The sequence below is a fragment of the Centruroides vittatus genome, unplaced genomic scaffold (genome assembly GCF_030686945.1).
Source record: "Centruroides vittatus isolate TY-2023 unplaced genomic scaffold, ASM3068694v2 contig_299, whole genome shotgun sequence".
NCBI classification, from domain to species: domain Eukaryota; kingdom Metazoa; phylum Arthropoda; class Arachnida; order Scorpiones; family Buthidae; genus Centruroides; species Centruroides vittatus.
In genome coordinates, this window is record NW_027121909.1 from 507,799 (window position 1) to 523,714 (window position 15,916).

A 15,916-nucleotide genomic window follows, 5' to 3' on the forward strand; every position below is an offset into this window, starting at 1 on the left:
GAGAAAAGTCATTAAAATTATTATTATAATTATCGAAAAGTATTACGTAAAGATTAAATAAAGGATAAAGAAATGTATTTATTTTATAAAAAAAACAATTGCGTGATATTTTCTTAAAAAATCTCTACACGCAAATATTGTGTTTTTAATCCGTCTAGACGAAGATTTTTGGAATTATTCCAAGCTGTCAGAGAAAATGATAAAACATAGAAGAGATTTATAATTGATGAGACATTAAAAAAATTATTTTTTATAATAATTACGATGTACAAAAAATAATTGAAGAAATAATAACGTACAATTATAAATTTGAAAAGGGTCATAGCGCGTGATGTGTTAACCCCACATCAGAAATTACTTATTGTTTGGTATTTAGTTAGCCTACTTTTTAAAAAAAATTGAAATATATTTCTATATATTTTAAACAAGAAAATCTAAAACAGGGTCGCGTGTTTCGTTCGAATGGTAGGATCCAATGATTCGATATAGTGATGTCGTCTAAAACACACTCGGGTATCGTCTTTTCTATACAAGAAGAAGGGGGAGAAGTAAGATAGAATATAACGAGTTCGGAAAGAAGAAACCAAGTTTATGATCCGTTTGGGAAATAAAACCCAACTATCTTGATGGCTGTAAAGTACAGTTAAGAGTTTGACTACTATTGCTTGTCTGTCAATGGGCACTATCATAACTCTTATTATATGTGGAAAACATGTTTGTCTTTCTTTATTTTTTAAGTGTGTAATGTTATAAATAATAATATTTAACTAAGGAAAGCTAAATTAGAAGTTAGTACCTTACATTATTCTTTAAATACAAGCCAAATTAAGTGTAGTTTAGATTAAGCACAGTTGATCCTACGCTTAGTTTATTCTTTGAATCTTAATCTTGAGATTTTAAAAGTTTTATAAATTCTTTTAGGTTAATCTGGATAATTTTTTAAAATTCTTAAGATTAATTATTAGTTAATTCTGTAAAAATTAGTTAATTATTAACGTATCTTTGCAATTAGTAAAGAGTTTACGATGTTATAGTTGGCAGTTAAGTTAGTTTGTAGGATTAATTAAATGATTACTAAGTGCAACTTTATAATTAATTGTTTATATTAAATTTATTTATTAGTATTATTTCTAAAATCTGCAGAAGCTGATACAGAATTTAAGTGTAAAAAATCATACTTTTAACGTTTAATTAGCATCATAAACATGAATAAGTGCAAATTAACATTACAAAGTTTTACATAATACAATGCTTTATAAGTAACTAGAAATTAATTATAAGATTGTATAATTAGCATAAAAGTTTGAAGATTAAATTAAAATATTAACTGGAATTTTTATAAAATATAATTCAAGTTAAGTTGAAAAATTATTAAGGTAACTACAAGTGTTGTTTAAGTAAATTAATTAAAGTCAACTCTCAAGTTAACATAGTTAAATATATAACTTATGCATAAATAAACTTATATTTCAAACTCAAAATTAATGTTATAAAACCGCACAAAAATCTATAAAATTGAATCAGTTGAAGTATTATAATATATATATTCTAATGTAGTTTAGAGACTTTAACCTTGAAGTAATTTATATATAGACTAAGGTATTTATATAGAAGTAATTTGTGTCGATATTTATCAGTTCTCTAAGCTAAATATCAGCTTTGTATGACTTTACTTTCGTTTAAATTTCAACATAATTATAGAAAATCCTTGAAGTTAGTATCGTGAAACAAATAGGAAGTAGAATTAAAGAGTTTAAGTTAAACAAATAGCTTTAACTTAATCCTTAATTAAACCTTGATAAAATGAAAATATCGTCTTAAAATGTAATAAATATATCCAAAATTTAATTGAATTTATATATTTTTATATTTAAAAAAATACAAGTACTAAGCCAATTTTCTGTTAACGATCTTCTTCCATGCAACAGTAAAACATGTAAAGAATAAAAGCCTCATATTTTCAACTTTATAAACTTGTCTTGTCAGTTTGACCTCATGTAAGTGTAAATTACTATTTCTTCTACAAAATTGAACATGTCATAGCAAACTATAAAAATAGAAAAGAATGTTTAAGTGTTTTTATTTGATTTATAAGATTATTTTAATAAATTCTTGTGTAAATGTCAATTTTTAAGAGTTAACTGGAAAGTTTTTCTGTTTTCCTAATGAAAGTTAGTGTCCTTTTCTCTGTTCTTATTTCTTCCGATTTATTTTTTTAAAAATATTTCTTTTTCTTTTTTATATCTTCCGTCTTTATTTTTTGTAATTTTTATATTTTCTGTTTGATTGTTTCAATTCTTCTTCTATTTATCATTATCGATCTCACAATTCTTATAATTTTAGATTCTTTCATCCTGATCTCGCATATCTTTTGCTTTATATTTTTCTTCATCTATAAAACTTTTTCAATTTTCATAATTTTTGATATCTCATGTTTCTCTTGATCTTCTTTCTCGATTTCATATTTACCGGCCAGATGGTCGTATGATAAGATACCATCCTATCGCTTTGAGGAATCCGGAATCAGGTTCGAAATCTTATAGTTTGTCTTGGATAATTTTGGATCAATGTCGTTTTTCTCGCTCACCTGTATTAGCCGATCTATTTTGATTCTAACACTTCAATATTTGCTTATTGTGGCAAGAATTTGAAGTTTGATCATACAGACCCTAGTACTCTGGTGCTTTGCGTCAGTAATTCAGACCGTTCTCACCTCTGGTTGTTCATTGTTTTGGTCTATTGCATCATTTTCTCTTTCTTCCTAGTCATTATCCAGCTCGATAAATTTTAACAATATTTATCATCCTGCATCTTCCAATGTTAGTTCTTTCTCCTTTTTTATCTGCATCTTCATATAATTTAATTTCTCTAGATCTCAATTCTTAAATTTGAACTATTTTTGTTAAGAGCGGTAAAGGGCCTAAAACCACAAAGAAAAAAAAAAAAACTATTTTTGTTATTTATTTTCTCTTCCCGGCTTCCATTCTCTCGAAATCACATGTTTCAACCTTTTGACATGTTTTGGAGAATGTTATCCAGAGAAATTTATAATATCTCTATGTAGATATTATGATTATTTATTAATTTAACATACTTTACGAGTCTACGGAATGGTATAGTACACATTAATTTGCAACAATTCAGAATTATCTACATACCATCCCGTTATTATCTTCCCAACTTAGACATAACATGATCCAGAAAGAGAGGGGAGAACTAATTTTATTACATTAAGAAATAAATCATCAGAGAGAAAAAGATTTAAAAAAAAAAAATTACTTCGAGTGGAAGAAGGGGAATATTTATCTTAAGTGACGCGATGTCGTTCGATTTTCCGATTTAAAAAATTTTTAAAACATTTTAAGCTTTGTTCGTATAAAAGACAATGTTCTCTTGTAGTTTATCACCATTCAGCACCTGGAAACCTGATATATAATTAGCATTTAAGGATGTTTATCCCGCTTATCTTGATTGCAACGAGTTACTTTTTCTTGTTTAGTCATAACGTTATTCCTCTAATTGAATTTAGTGTGATTTAAATTCGGTGATAGAATGCTGCTTTAATGTTTATTTCTGTTACGAAAATTCCATTCACCCTATCCATGACAAGTGTAACTAATGGAGAAAACTGCGATGAGTCTTTCTAATTAAAACTAGCATCATTATCAACCACTCTTCTTCCTTCACGTCCCTTAAAACAATTCAAATAGATTGTTACGAGTTTAATTTACTTTACTTTTATAATTTTTTAATATTTAAAAATAAATATTTATTATTTCTTAATACTATTATAATTATTGTTCTTATCTACAATAATTTTAGGTGATAGAAAAGACAATATCATAAGATATTTATCTAGAATATGTTTTTAAAATATTGTACATCCATCAATGTCTGAACGAGGTTTATCGGAAAGGATGGTTACCTCTAATCTTGTGGACAAATAGACGTTTTTTTTTCTTTGTCTTTTAAAAATTTCTTTTTTCTTTTCTAGAGTATTTTTCAATTTCGCATTGCTAGATGCTGAGTAAGCATCAATTCGTTTGTTCTCTCCAACGTTACCAAGTTAATTAACTTTTCTTTTCTTAAATATAATTTGATTATACTTACTGCAAACTTAATTTTTAAGAAAAATGATTTCTCTACGTTTTAAATTGAGTAAATTTCTGGTTAAAATCATTTAAAATCCCATAAACGTTAGAGAAACATAACGCGCTTTACCACGTAGCTACAGCTTGATCAGCGGTGAAGCCCCTTTCTCAGGAGGAATCGATCGAACGAAGATGATGAGAAGGCGAAACCTTATAAAGTTTGCTGAATAATGAACACATTTTTATCACAAAGTTATACAGTTTTTTTGCCTCTGTATCGTACTAGAAGGTAACGTTAACTGGATACAGTCAGCAAAACGATTTATTTAATTTTGTCTTCACCTTTTTTCCATCTCTTGTCACTTACCTAAGCAAACAGGATAATTAAAAATATGCTTACTTCTATAATTTTATCACGATTAAGTTTAATTATACAAAACTTTATATGCAAATTTCTCTTCTTTAAAGTATAGAAAACAGTCTTTTAAGAACTAGTAATCATTTAAACGCATTCTTCAAGGTATAGAAAGTACTAAAATTAAAGAAAGAAGAAAAGGAAGAGATGAATATTTACTTTAATTAACTCTTACTTATCTAATTGAGTTCGAAATTTGTTTTCTTTATTTTAAAGAATGGTAAAAATTAAATTATCAGATCCTTCAATGTATATCCAGTCTGATGGAATTATACCCTGAGGACCACGTTTGTTTCCTTCAAAATTTGAGGAGTAATGAAGTTAGTGGTCATTCGATTGTAGGACACGAACAAAATGATGTGGTAGATTAAGTGGAAAAGCAATGCTACACATACTTACTTACTGAATAATTCATTTTATCTAAATCGCACTAATGAAAGTAAAGAATTGGCATTTTCTTTATCTTAGACAAAAAAGAAATTAATGAATATTTTTATACATATATCATAAAAATAAACGAATGTAAAACTGTTTAAGATATAAAGATTTGAACCGTTTAAATCTGAAAATAATTATCAAAATATTAATACGTTTCTTCAGGTAAAAGAAAAAAGTTCTTTTAATTTTTTTAAATTTTAATTCCTATATTTTGATAGGTTTTGATGGAAAATAATCAGTTTTAAAACCTGTTAACTTTGTTATTTTCTATCATTTCACGCTTAATTTATTATGTTTTCTTTGAATTAGTTCCAAAATCTTCATTGAATTGAAGAATAGAATCCTAGTTTGAATGAGACGTAAACACAATTTCATTACTTTGTAACCTATATACCTTTTGTTACTGAAAATGAATTTTTATTAGGATAAAAATTCTGTAAAAATTAATTTCGATGAAAGAAAATCTTGCACGTGTAATTACGGTTATTGTTCTTAAATACATTTTTACATAGTACGTTAGTGTTATAAAAGTAGTTCAGATCTGAAGTCAAAAATACATAAAATAAATTTATACATAAATTAGGTAGTAACTGGCGTGGAAAATATATCTTTAAAACAGTTTAAACGTTAGTTTATCTGACCTAAATTAAAATTATTTGGCTCATCAAGAACTTTTTTAGAATGAAGAGAATATGTTCAATGTAGTATAATTGAAACTACAGTTTCTATGTTTATCAATAATTCTTGAACACATTCTGTAAAGATTTTAGCTTATATATATATATTTTAAATGCAGTTTGTTTACCTAAAACAATTTTTAAAATGTTTTTCTTACATTAACAACGAACAGAACAAGATTTTTGAATTAAATTCTGATTACGTTAGAGAATTCTTCAGTAATTCTGTATCCTGTACACACCTATTTAATATTGTTAACGCCTAAAAGATTGCTGATATTATAAATTATTCTTTTAATAAAAAATAAGTGAAGCATCTTGAACGAAACAACTTAATTCACAAATTTATTTTCAGCGTATCAAAGAAGTAACACATTTAATAAAATTCTCTTTTTTTGTTTCTTTTTGTATCTGTCTTTCTTTTTTTTAATTTAAAAAAGTAGTTGCCAATTTAAGCTGATGTTGTTGACAAATTCAGAAGCCAAGAACAGGTAACAGTAAACCTTTAAACCGTTCTAAAAAGAGAAACATAGGGTTCGACTTGCGAATGCCGTATCATTTAAAGACTGTACTAGATATTTTTAAAAAAATTTATTTTATTTAGAAAATTATATATTTTTAATTTTTATAAAATATCAACAAACTAAATATTTAACTTATTAATTTAATTGGTTTCAAGATAGGATTCTTCCTCTTTTCGTCATTAATCCCTGCCAACTTTCTAAAAATCTCTTATCCACTAAAACCAGCTTCTTGCCTGTTTATTGTAAGAATTCTCCAATCGTTTTACTTGTTTTCTCATCTCATCCAAGTATATTTAAAGACTTAGAAAAGGCAATAATCCCTGTTATGGAAGCAGGAAAATGGTACTGTTATGAGAAGAAGCATGATATAATCCCTTCCGTTTCTACCCTTTCTAAGAAAATTTGTTATTCTACCTTCTCTAACCTACTATAAAAAAGAAGAAAACAAAGAAAAATATATATATATATAAAAAAAAACATTTTTTCTTCATCCATAAAAAAACTATACATTTTTTCTATGATTTTTATCAGAACATTTCTAGTTTGAATCTGAAGAATTGACAAAATTTAACACTTCTTTGTATTTATGCTGGAGATGAATCACACTTCCCGTATCTTTCAACGTCATTACTATTCGAATCTCACAGTTTTCGAATAGTAGGTTTTTTACAACCTTCCCATAAAATTTCTCTTTACCAAGAAGTGCAACCATCGGGGCTCTTCCACTTCCAAATTGTTTGGAAGCATACAAATAGGAGTAGCCACCATGAAAAAGGATAATAAAGTTTCACCTTTTATCAAAAATGACTTCCATTATAAAAATTTTGTTTTCATACATAAATACCTGATAATTATTCTCTACGTATAGTTTTAAATGTAACTGCTTCAATGATTTTTATTATCTATAATAAAAATAATCATAATAATAAAATACTTAACGGGTGCTTTGCCCCCACCTTTTTTTCTTTTATGCATTGCAGTAGTTAATTAACTAGATATTTTGATTGTTTTAATTATAAATAATATTTAATTTACTGGAATTTTCTTTATATTTTCACTCATCAGTAGTTATTTAAAGTAGGCCTACTTTTTAATATATTTTTTACACAATCTTAACTACAATTTAATAAAGATTTTTTTGATATTTTTGTATAGTTTTAAATAATTCAATTAGACTTTTAGTCATTTAAAAATAATAGGAATGTTTAAATATAATTACTTGCTACTTAACAGGACTTCTTTTTATAATTTAAATTGTCTTGACTACAAATCGGTAATAGTTTTATTTATTCTAAATAATTGCAGGAAATTTTCATATTTTTATTCAATTAATAATTTCAAATGAAGATGATTAAAGCTGAAGGTACTAAAATTGATGATGAGTAAAATATACAAAAATCTACTTAAACAAGTAGATGATTATCCACTTGTTTAAGTGGATTTTTGTATATTTTACTCATCAACTTTTACCTAATAGAGATTTTTATTTATTTTTAATATTTCCTTTTCTTCTCTTTCTTATCCCTTTATTATCTTTTTTCAGCTAGACCTCCGAGTAGGCTCTACCCCATTAATAATAATAAATAATTCCCTAATTTTATTGATAAACGATGGTTAATTAATAGAAAATTTTTGATGCTTTACTTCTGAGCGGTAACTTAACGAATATTTTTAAAATTTTATTTAACAAGATTTAAAATAATTTTATGTCTCACCCTTGATTAAAAGGCATTTTCAGTAAAAATTCTCAATAAAATAACTACAAAAAAGGCAGTTACTATTCCGAAAAATCTCATTTTATTTCTTAAAAAAACAAGACCTTTATATAAAGATGATTTCTTAAAAGAAGGAAAAATATATATTTAAAAAAAAAACTTCTGTTCTTACTTCTGAAACAAAAGCAATTGATTCTAAAAACTAAAAATGTTCTCGAATATGAACTTACCTTTTTTATTTTTTGTTTTAAAAGTTTACAAAAAAAAATCAATAAAAATAAAGCTTATCTGTTTGAAGGAAGAAAAAGTACATGCTTTCGATAAATTAAATTTATCACTTTAATAACTTAAACGAATTTTTTTTTTTTTTGGCTCTTTCTCGACTCGTATAATTTGTTAAGAGATCGAGAGGAAAAAAAAAATATATATATATATATATATAATATTTTCAGTTTTTCTCGTTATAATCGGATAATATTAATAAAAATTAATTAATAATTATTTAGAAAATTATAAAAATAATAATATACATTTAATGTATTTATGTTTGTTTTTTAATGATTTTATCGATTTTAATCAGAAACTTTATTAAAAAAAAGTTTTTATTTTTGTAACACGTTTTATATATATTTTTAAATGTTTATTCTGATAATAAATTATGTAATAATTCTTATACTATATGTGATATATATTATATATTAAATAATATAGTACAATTTCTTAAAATTTAATTTAATTTTTCTAATGTGTTTACTAAAAAATACAATAAAAAATCTGTGTTAAAAATAATAAAAATTGAAAAGAAAAATTTGTTATTCATAACAAAACATTGACGTGAACATTGTCACTCTCTCTCTTCGTGTATTTTATTTTATTTTATTTTCCGAAAAATTTACAATTTATTTTTGATCTTAAATCTCTTTTTTTTTATGTTTTACTTCCCTTTTCCCGATGTTCATAAAATAGATTTATATCCAAGAAATAAAAAAATTTACGAGTCATTCGAGTCGAAAATAAAATTACTCGTTTTTGTTTCTATTTTTCTTATAACTCTATCTTATATATCTTATATACATGTTATACTTTATATATATAATTTTTTATTTTTTATTTTTAGACGTGTAAATATTAGAAAAGAAAGAAATTGGAGTTTCTGTCAATAAAGAACTACAACTTTTCTCAAGCTGTCAATGTAGCACATGCCAGATTTATCGACAATTGAAAATAAACTCAAGTCTCGATGATCTGTAAGAATGGAAGAGAGAAAGAAAGATGAAAAAATAAAAAAAATAAAAATGATTTTTTAAAATTTCTAAATGGATATTTTTAGAAGAAATTCCCAAAGAAAATAACCGAAACTGATAAATTACTTCTGATCCATTTAATGATGAGACGGAAAAAATGATCATGTGAGTTTTTTATTTTTAATAAAACAAAGATTTTCTGAAAGATGAAGATGTTTAAGATGACAAACTGCGCTGTATATCTTTTAAGATTGCTTATCTTAATTCTCGTAACGTCACAAGTCTACAATTCTCAATCTTCGAATCAAATTTCGACATTTACGGACTGTGGTGGAACTCTGAGAGATTCTCGAGGTGTGATAACTTCTCCAAACTTTCCTAATGCATATCCAGTACCTATTTATTGTAAGTGGGTGATAGAAGCGCCCGAGGATAAGGTAGTAGCAGTTTATTTCACACAGTACTATATGAGAGATGGGTTGAGAGCTGCGGAATATACGCTCTATACTGAAGGTCTAAAGATGGAGAAAGAAGACTTTGGTATTCTAAACTCCGATAAAGAACCTACTTATCTTATCACTAACAAACACATTCTTGTATTGGAGTTTTCTGTAAGAGAAACTGGAAATATTCATCTTCGGATTCGACAATTCTTCTTGGATGTGTTCGGTTTTAATATAACCTATGAGATTATTGGTAAAAATCAGAACGTTAGAAAGGATGAATGTCTTTACCATCATTGTTCCTTTACTGGAAAGTGTTTTGCTACTGCTGACTATGAATCTTATTATTGTTCTTGTTTTTCCGACTTCTTTGGCAAGGAATGTCAATATAATGAAAGTTGTGGGCCCACAGCAGCTAATACTCTGTGCATGAATGGAGGTACCTGCAGGTGAGTGTTATTTGTACTTTTTTTTTCTAAATTACAGAATATAAATTCATGTTAAATTTTTTTTAAATTAGTAAAAATTTTAACACTGTCGTAATATAACATAGACATGTAATTATTGTAGAATATTCTCAGATATAGTTGAAAGTTCTTCCTGAAATACCCACGATTTATTATGAAATTGAACAGTATTAAATGCTAGTATTAAGAAAGAAATTATATAAATAACGAAGAAAATAATTTATTAAAATTATTTATTTTATCCTAAATGTACAATTTAAAAAAAAATAATTGTAAGAACGTTTCAGAAATAAACTGACCATAGACTTTAACCATAAAAAACATTGGCATGTTATTATAAAACGAAATCTTTTAAGTACCGTTTGTAATATTGTATATAAACTTAAAACATGGCCTGTAAGTTTATACAGAGTAGTTTAAAGACCGAACAATCAATCAGACAAGTCTAACATATACCAAATACTACTGCTGCCAACATTGAGAGAATATATAGATACACAATGTTCTTTTTTAAAATTTTCTTTATAAAGTTTATTAGCTTGTACTATGCTGAATAAGACTGTACCAAAATGCTTTCACTTGTGCACTTCAAATAAAAATCATGTCCCTTTCTTTATATTACGTGTAGTTTAAAACAATGACCCACTTCAGAAGAAAATTAAGTTAGAGAAAGAAAATGATAGTTTAGTCAACTTTTTAAAATTAAAATTAACTTAAAACAGTAAACTCATTTTTATTATAAATGCTTAAACCTTTTCTATCGATGAACTGGTATAAATTCTGTTTTAACTTCATTTTATTGCCGTATACGCTTCAATGGAGATGAAAAGTATCGCATACAAAGTAAACGGAAGATAATTAAAACAGTTAATGTTCCTTCAATAAAAAAAGAAAGTATCAGTTATCCAAGTCGTTACCAATAAGAAAAAAATTTTTGGCTATCTTTCTAATTAAAATATTACTCTATATGCCCATTTCAGATGTTTAAGTTGGAGCCATTTATGTCAACAGAAGGTTAGTCTGACGATCGATCTGTTGTTCCAATAAAGGAAGGCTTTGGCACAAGGGAGTACGTCCCTAGTCAAATCCATTGATGTAGTGGTTCTGTCACATGCTAACATTTTATAAATGTTTTACAAAAAAAGAACTTGTAACTGATATAGATTTTTTTTATTATTACTTTTCTTTTTTTTCTTTTTCAATTATAATCCATGTGACTATCAAGGTTATTGCTAGCTTCTCCAACTCTTCTTAAAAAGATCAATAGTTTAAACAGTTTCCAGTTTTAAACATGTTTTCTTAAAGCTTGAAATTTTAATTTCAGAAATGGAAAACTTGAAAAATTTTTAATATAATTGCTTTTTTTAATTACGAAGATTATTAAATTTTTTAAAATTCTGTTGCTAGTTTTTTTAAAATTTAATTATATATATTACATATTTATGAAAATGTGTACAGTAGATCTTCGATTTAACGCACCTCAATTTAATGGACTTTGGATTTAACGAACAAAATAATTTCTGTCCTAAAAAGAATTTTAAATGTTTTACATTCACGAATAGGGCACGCTAAAAGATGAATCGGTAATTTTAAATTACTCAATTTACATTATAATAATATTGTAATAGAAGTTGTATTTTTTAATTTGTGCTTTTACTAAATTCGATTTAACAGATTTTCAGCAATAGTTCCCCCAATTAGTGTCTTAAATCGAGGGCTACTACTATCTACTATACTATATATATACATACATATAAAAGAAGAAAGAAGTTTTAAGAGTTCTTTTTGTCTGCAGTAATTAGGAATAGTTAGTTTTTATGTGCGAATTTTGGACTTTTTAAAAATATTTTTTGCTATGAATATCCATAGGAAACTTTTTATGTATAATCTGCAACATAAAAAAGTAAATTCAAACTTTTTTTAATTGAAAAATTTAGTAGATTGAGACTATTTTCAGAAAAATCTTAGTTTTTCTCTCATGAATTAACCTTGTAGAATTTGTTTTTGTTGGCTTCTTGTACACTTCATTATTTAGCTTAGTAATTGTTTTGTAAATACTATGATATTGTTATTATTTAGAAAATTTGCTAGCGAATCTTTTAAAATTTTAATTTATATAAAACGAAACAAAGAAAAAACTTTAGCGTGCAGTCAACGACCACTGACGAAAACTTAAGAAATGGCCGTTGTTTAGAGGTTATCTTCTATTCATTTATGTTCAAAAAATTCTTGAAAAAAATGGCGGTTGCTGGGGATAGTTTATTATCCAGTTTCGACTGTATATTCTACAAAATTTCTTGTTTTTCGAGTAGTTTATTAAGATTAATATTTATTTTTTTATTAAACATTAGTAGCTTTTGTGTATATAATAAACATATTCATGTTAAAAGTAATAATAAATACGAAATCAAGTCCTAATTAGTTAACAACTGTCAACGACTTGCTATATATCTTAAAAAAACATTAAAAAAATTAACGTTTTCAGTTGATTATTTCGATTTTATATTACGGATATTAAAATTCTTTTTACATCTAATTTTATATATTTTTCATGTGTTTTTCCACGGAAGATATGTAAATAATTCCATACATTTAAAAAACTTAATATTTTTCATTAAAGAAATTTAAAATCAGCGATGACCTCTAAAATTTTCAATAAATTAACTTAGGAAAAGAAACAATTTTATAAAATATAAACTAAAATTTTGTTTTCTGTCCTAATTCATATAAATTTTAAAAAATATAAAAGTTTTTTGTTTACATATTTTATAAATAATAATGCATTGTTTACAAAGTAATTACTAAGATAAGTAACGAAATGGATGAAAAGCCAACAAAAACAGTACGTTAAAATATGTTTTAACATGGTTGACTGATTCGGAAAATAGCAAAAACCTTCAATTTTAATCAAAAATAGTAAAATTTATAGATAATGTAACGTAACAACAACAATACATTATATATAGAATTCAATATAAAATATTCTTTCAAGCTTCAGAAGTAGTAAACAGAATTTAACTTATAACCTCGCCCAATTGAGAGAAGGAAGAATATTGCATAAAATAACATATTTCTAGAAGCACAAACATGAAACTTGGGCGAATTTCCAGCCATTATTTTTTTCATTCTTTAAGTTTTTTTTTAAAAAGATATTTGGCAAACATCTCAGTGGTTTGTGTCTGCGAATCAAGACATAATAAATAAAGTTTATTTCGGTCACTCTCCATTACATTCAGCCTAATTTTGTACGAAATCAAATTTTAGATTACATTTTCCTTTATAGAATACTAATAAATGTAAAGGAAAAATAATTTTGTATGCAAAACATTAATTAAACAGATAAACATCTAGCTGGACTGGATTTTGTGAAGTCCAACTTGTAAGCAACCTTGACCATAATTCGATATTTTCTGTTTTAATGAAGCATTTTATATAAATATATAAATGAAAAAAAGAAAGTGAAATATATGAATATGTTAATTTTGAATGGATTTTAAGCTTTACTACTTAAGTGCAACCGTTAAATCCCACTAGAATTCTTAATTATTCCATAGTTATCTTTAATGAGTGATCTGGATGTACTCGTTAAATTTCTCCTCGCATTCTCCGAATTTATCTATTAAAAATAAATTTTTTTAGTGAAGATACGTTTAATGTTACATCAGTTACTGATATGTACGATAAATATTATTACTGTTAATAATAATAATGTAATGTTATTGATTAATTCACTCTCACACTCCGTTAGATAACTCGAATGATACTTGGTTACAAATTGAAAATAGCTTTTTATTATTAAGAAACTTAAGCAAAATCTCTACTGAATATTTTTATGCAATATTTAATTAAAGAATATTTGGAATAATATGAAATGTATTCATGAAAATTGAACAAGATTTTTTATAAGCATTTTATTTTAATGAACATAACATATACATTTCTCTTATGTTATTTTCATATGTACAGTACAGTACAGCACATCTTGCTACCTACATTTGATATTTATATCTGCATACATCATGTTCTTATCTATACTTAATATGCATATAAATCTTTATATGTGCTTGACGTATACTGAATTAATTACTATATTTTCATGACCATTTATATAAAATTTATACTTTAACTTACAAATATATATATATATATATATTCTTAATAAAGCAAATATTCACTATAGAATTTTATCAGTTTATCATTCTTAACATTTCTTATCAAGCCATTAAATCAATAAATATCTACTATTTTTGCTATAATAATTACAATAAAACTTTGACACGCTTCATCCATCATCATCATCTATAATTTTTCTACTTCAAAAAATTATATATTATCTAGAATTGTAACTAGAGACAACTATAACGAAATTCTATATTCTATATAATTCACTTCTTTTCTTTTAAACTTTTTTTTAATCTTTGATTGATTTTTTCCTGCAAAAAAACTTGTTTCGTCCTTCGTAATCTTCTAAGATCTTCCATCAATTCGCGTAATATTTTCTTGTATAAAAATAGATTTTCACGTCACTTGATTCATTAGTAATCAATTCTTTTTAGTAAAGAAGCTTCGTTAATTAGTAGTAAATCTAGAAATCAGCGCGAAATCTTTATCTTCGTCTTCTAAAATATATATTTATCCGAAAACACGATCTAGTAAAATTAATATCTACGAAAGTTATTAAAAAAATATTTGCAAAAAGTGGAAAAAATTGATTGTTTTTGTCTTTACAATCAGTATAAAATGATTTTAAACTTACGGTAAGTCACCATTATATGGTTTTAGAAGAATAAAATCGTACTGATAACGATCGTAGAAACAAAATTCTCTTACGATTAGATTTATCACTGAAGAATGCTTTTAGAATCAGGGAATCAATCTTCTTACCATCAAAATGGAGTGATCTTAGAAGCACAGTCTTCTCTCGATCACAATAGAGTGATCTTACGAGCATAGACTCTTCGTGTAATGACAGAGAATATAATCCTCTTATGTTTACGATAGAGTGATTCTATGAGCATAGAAACCTTTTAAAGTCGTTGTAAAATAATCATTATATAGCAATGTCTATCATAAAACAACCTTAGAATCGACTAAACTCAATTTTTCCATTTTATTTACTCAATATATCAATGAGACATATAAAATTTATTATAGCAGCTGTGATTTCTCGGTAATAAATTTGTAGAAATTCATTTGTGCAGAGTGCTATTAAGAGTATTAACCAGATAAAAAAAAGAAAATAAAAAGAAAAATTCGAATTATGAAGATCGAAACTGGAAAGGAATAGTTGGGTCAACACCAATTCAATTTATTTTCGCTCCTGCTGAATGACACTAAATGACAGTCATTCTGTTAAGAAGTACAGTACAATCTTCCTTCTCTTATACCTTTCTAGGGTGAATTGTAACGATTCGTGCCATCTAGCGATAGAAAGCGGCATTATAGTCACTGCAGATTTTTCTCTTTAAATAGTTTTTTTACTCCTCTTCAAGAGCATTCCTTCGAGATTGAGATATCTCAGACAATAAATGGATTCTTGAAGTTTTTCGATTTAAAAACGTTCAGATTTAACGTATAATATTATATAATCTTATTTTTAACGTGTTTTAAGCGATAAATAGTTGTTTAAATCGAAGTTCTTCCATGATTCAGCTGAATGCCTTAATGGATTTCAACGAATTAAGATGCACGGTAGTTTATTAGTTGTTTTTAAAATGATTTTTCTCTCCTCCTTAAATAATTTGTGTAATAATGTATATTTTAAAACATGTTTGAAGTTGTTAAAAACGAAAATTTTTCCTTCGATTATCTGAATGCCTTTAATGGATTTCAATGAGTTCAACATACGACAAATTGATCATTAATTGTTTTTAAATGATTCCTTATATTTATTTAAATAATT

The 15,916-nt window shown here is 25.8% G+C and overlaps 1 protein-coding gene across 7 annotated transcripts in view; it reads left to right on the top strand.

Moving 5' to 3' along the window:
• LOC136972618 (uncharacterized) overlaps positions 1-15,916 on the top strand; it is a 264,970-nt gene that overhangs the window by 176,013 nt on the left and 73,041 nt on the right. For all 7 annotated transcript variants that reach the window (XM_067267201.1, XM_067267202.1, XM_067267197.1 and 4 more), the window contains exon 3: positions 8,978-9,996. In XM_067267201.1, coding sequence (XP_067123302.1) covers positions 9,311-9,996 — 686 coding nt within the window. In that variant the 5' untranslated portion in view covers positions 8,978-9,310. The remainder of the gene's footprint in view (positions 1-8,977; positions 9,997-15,916) is intronic.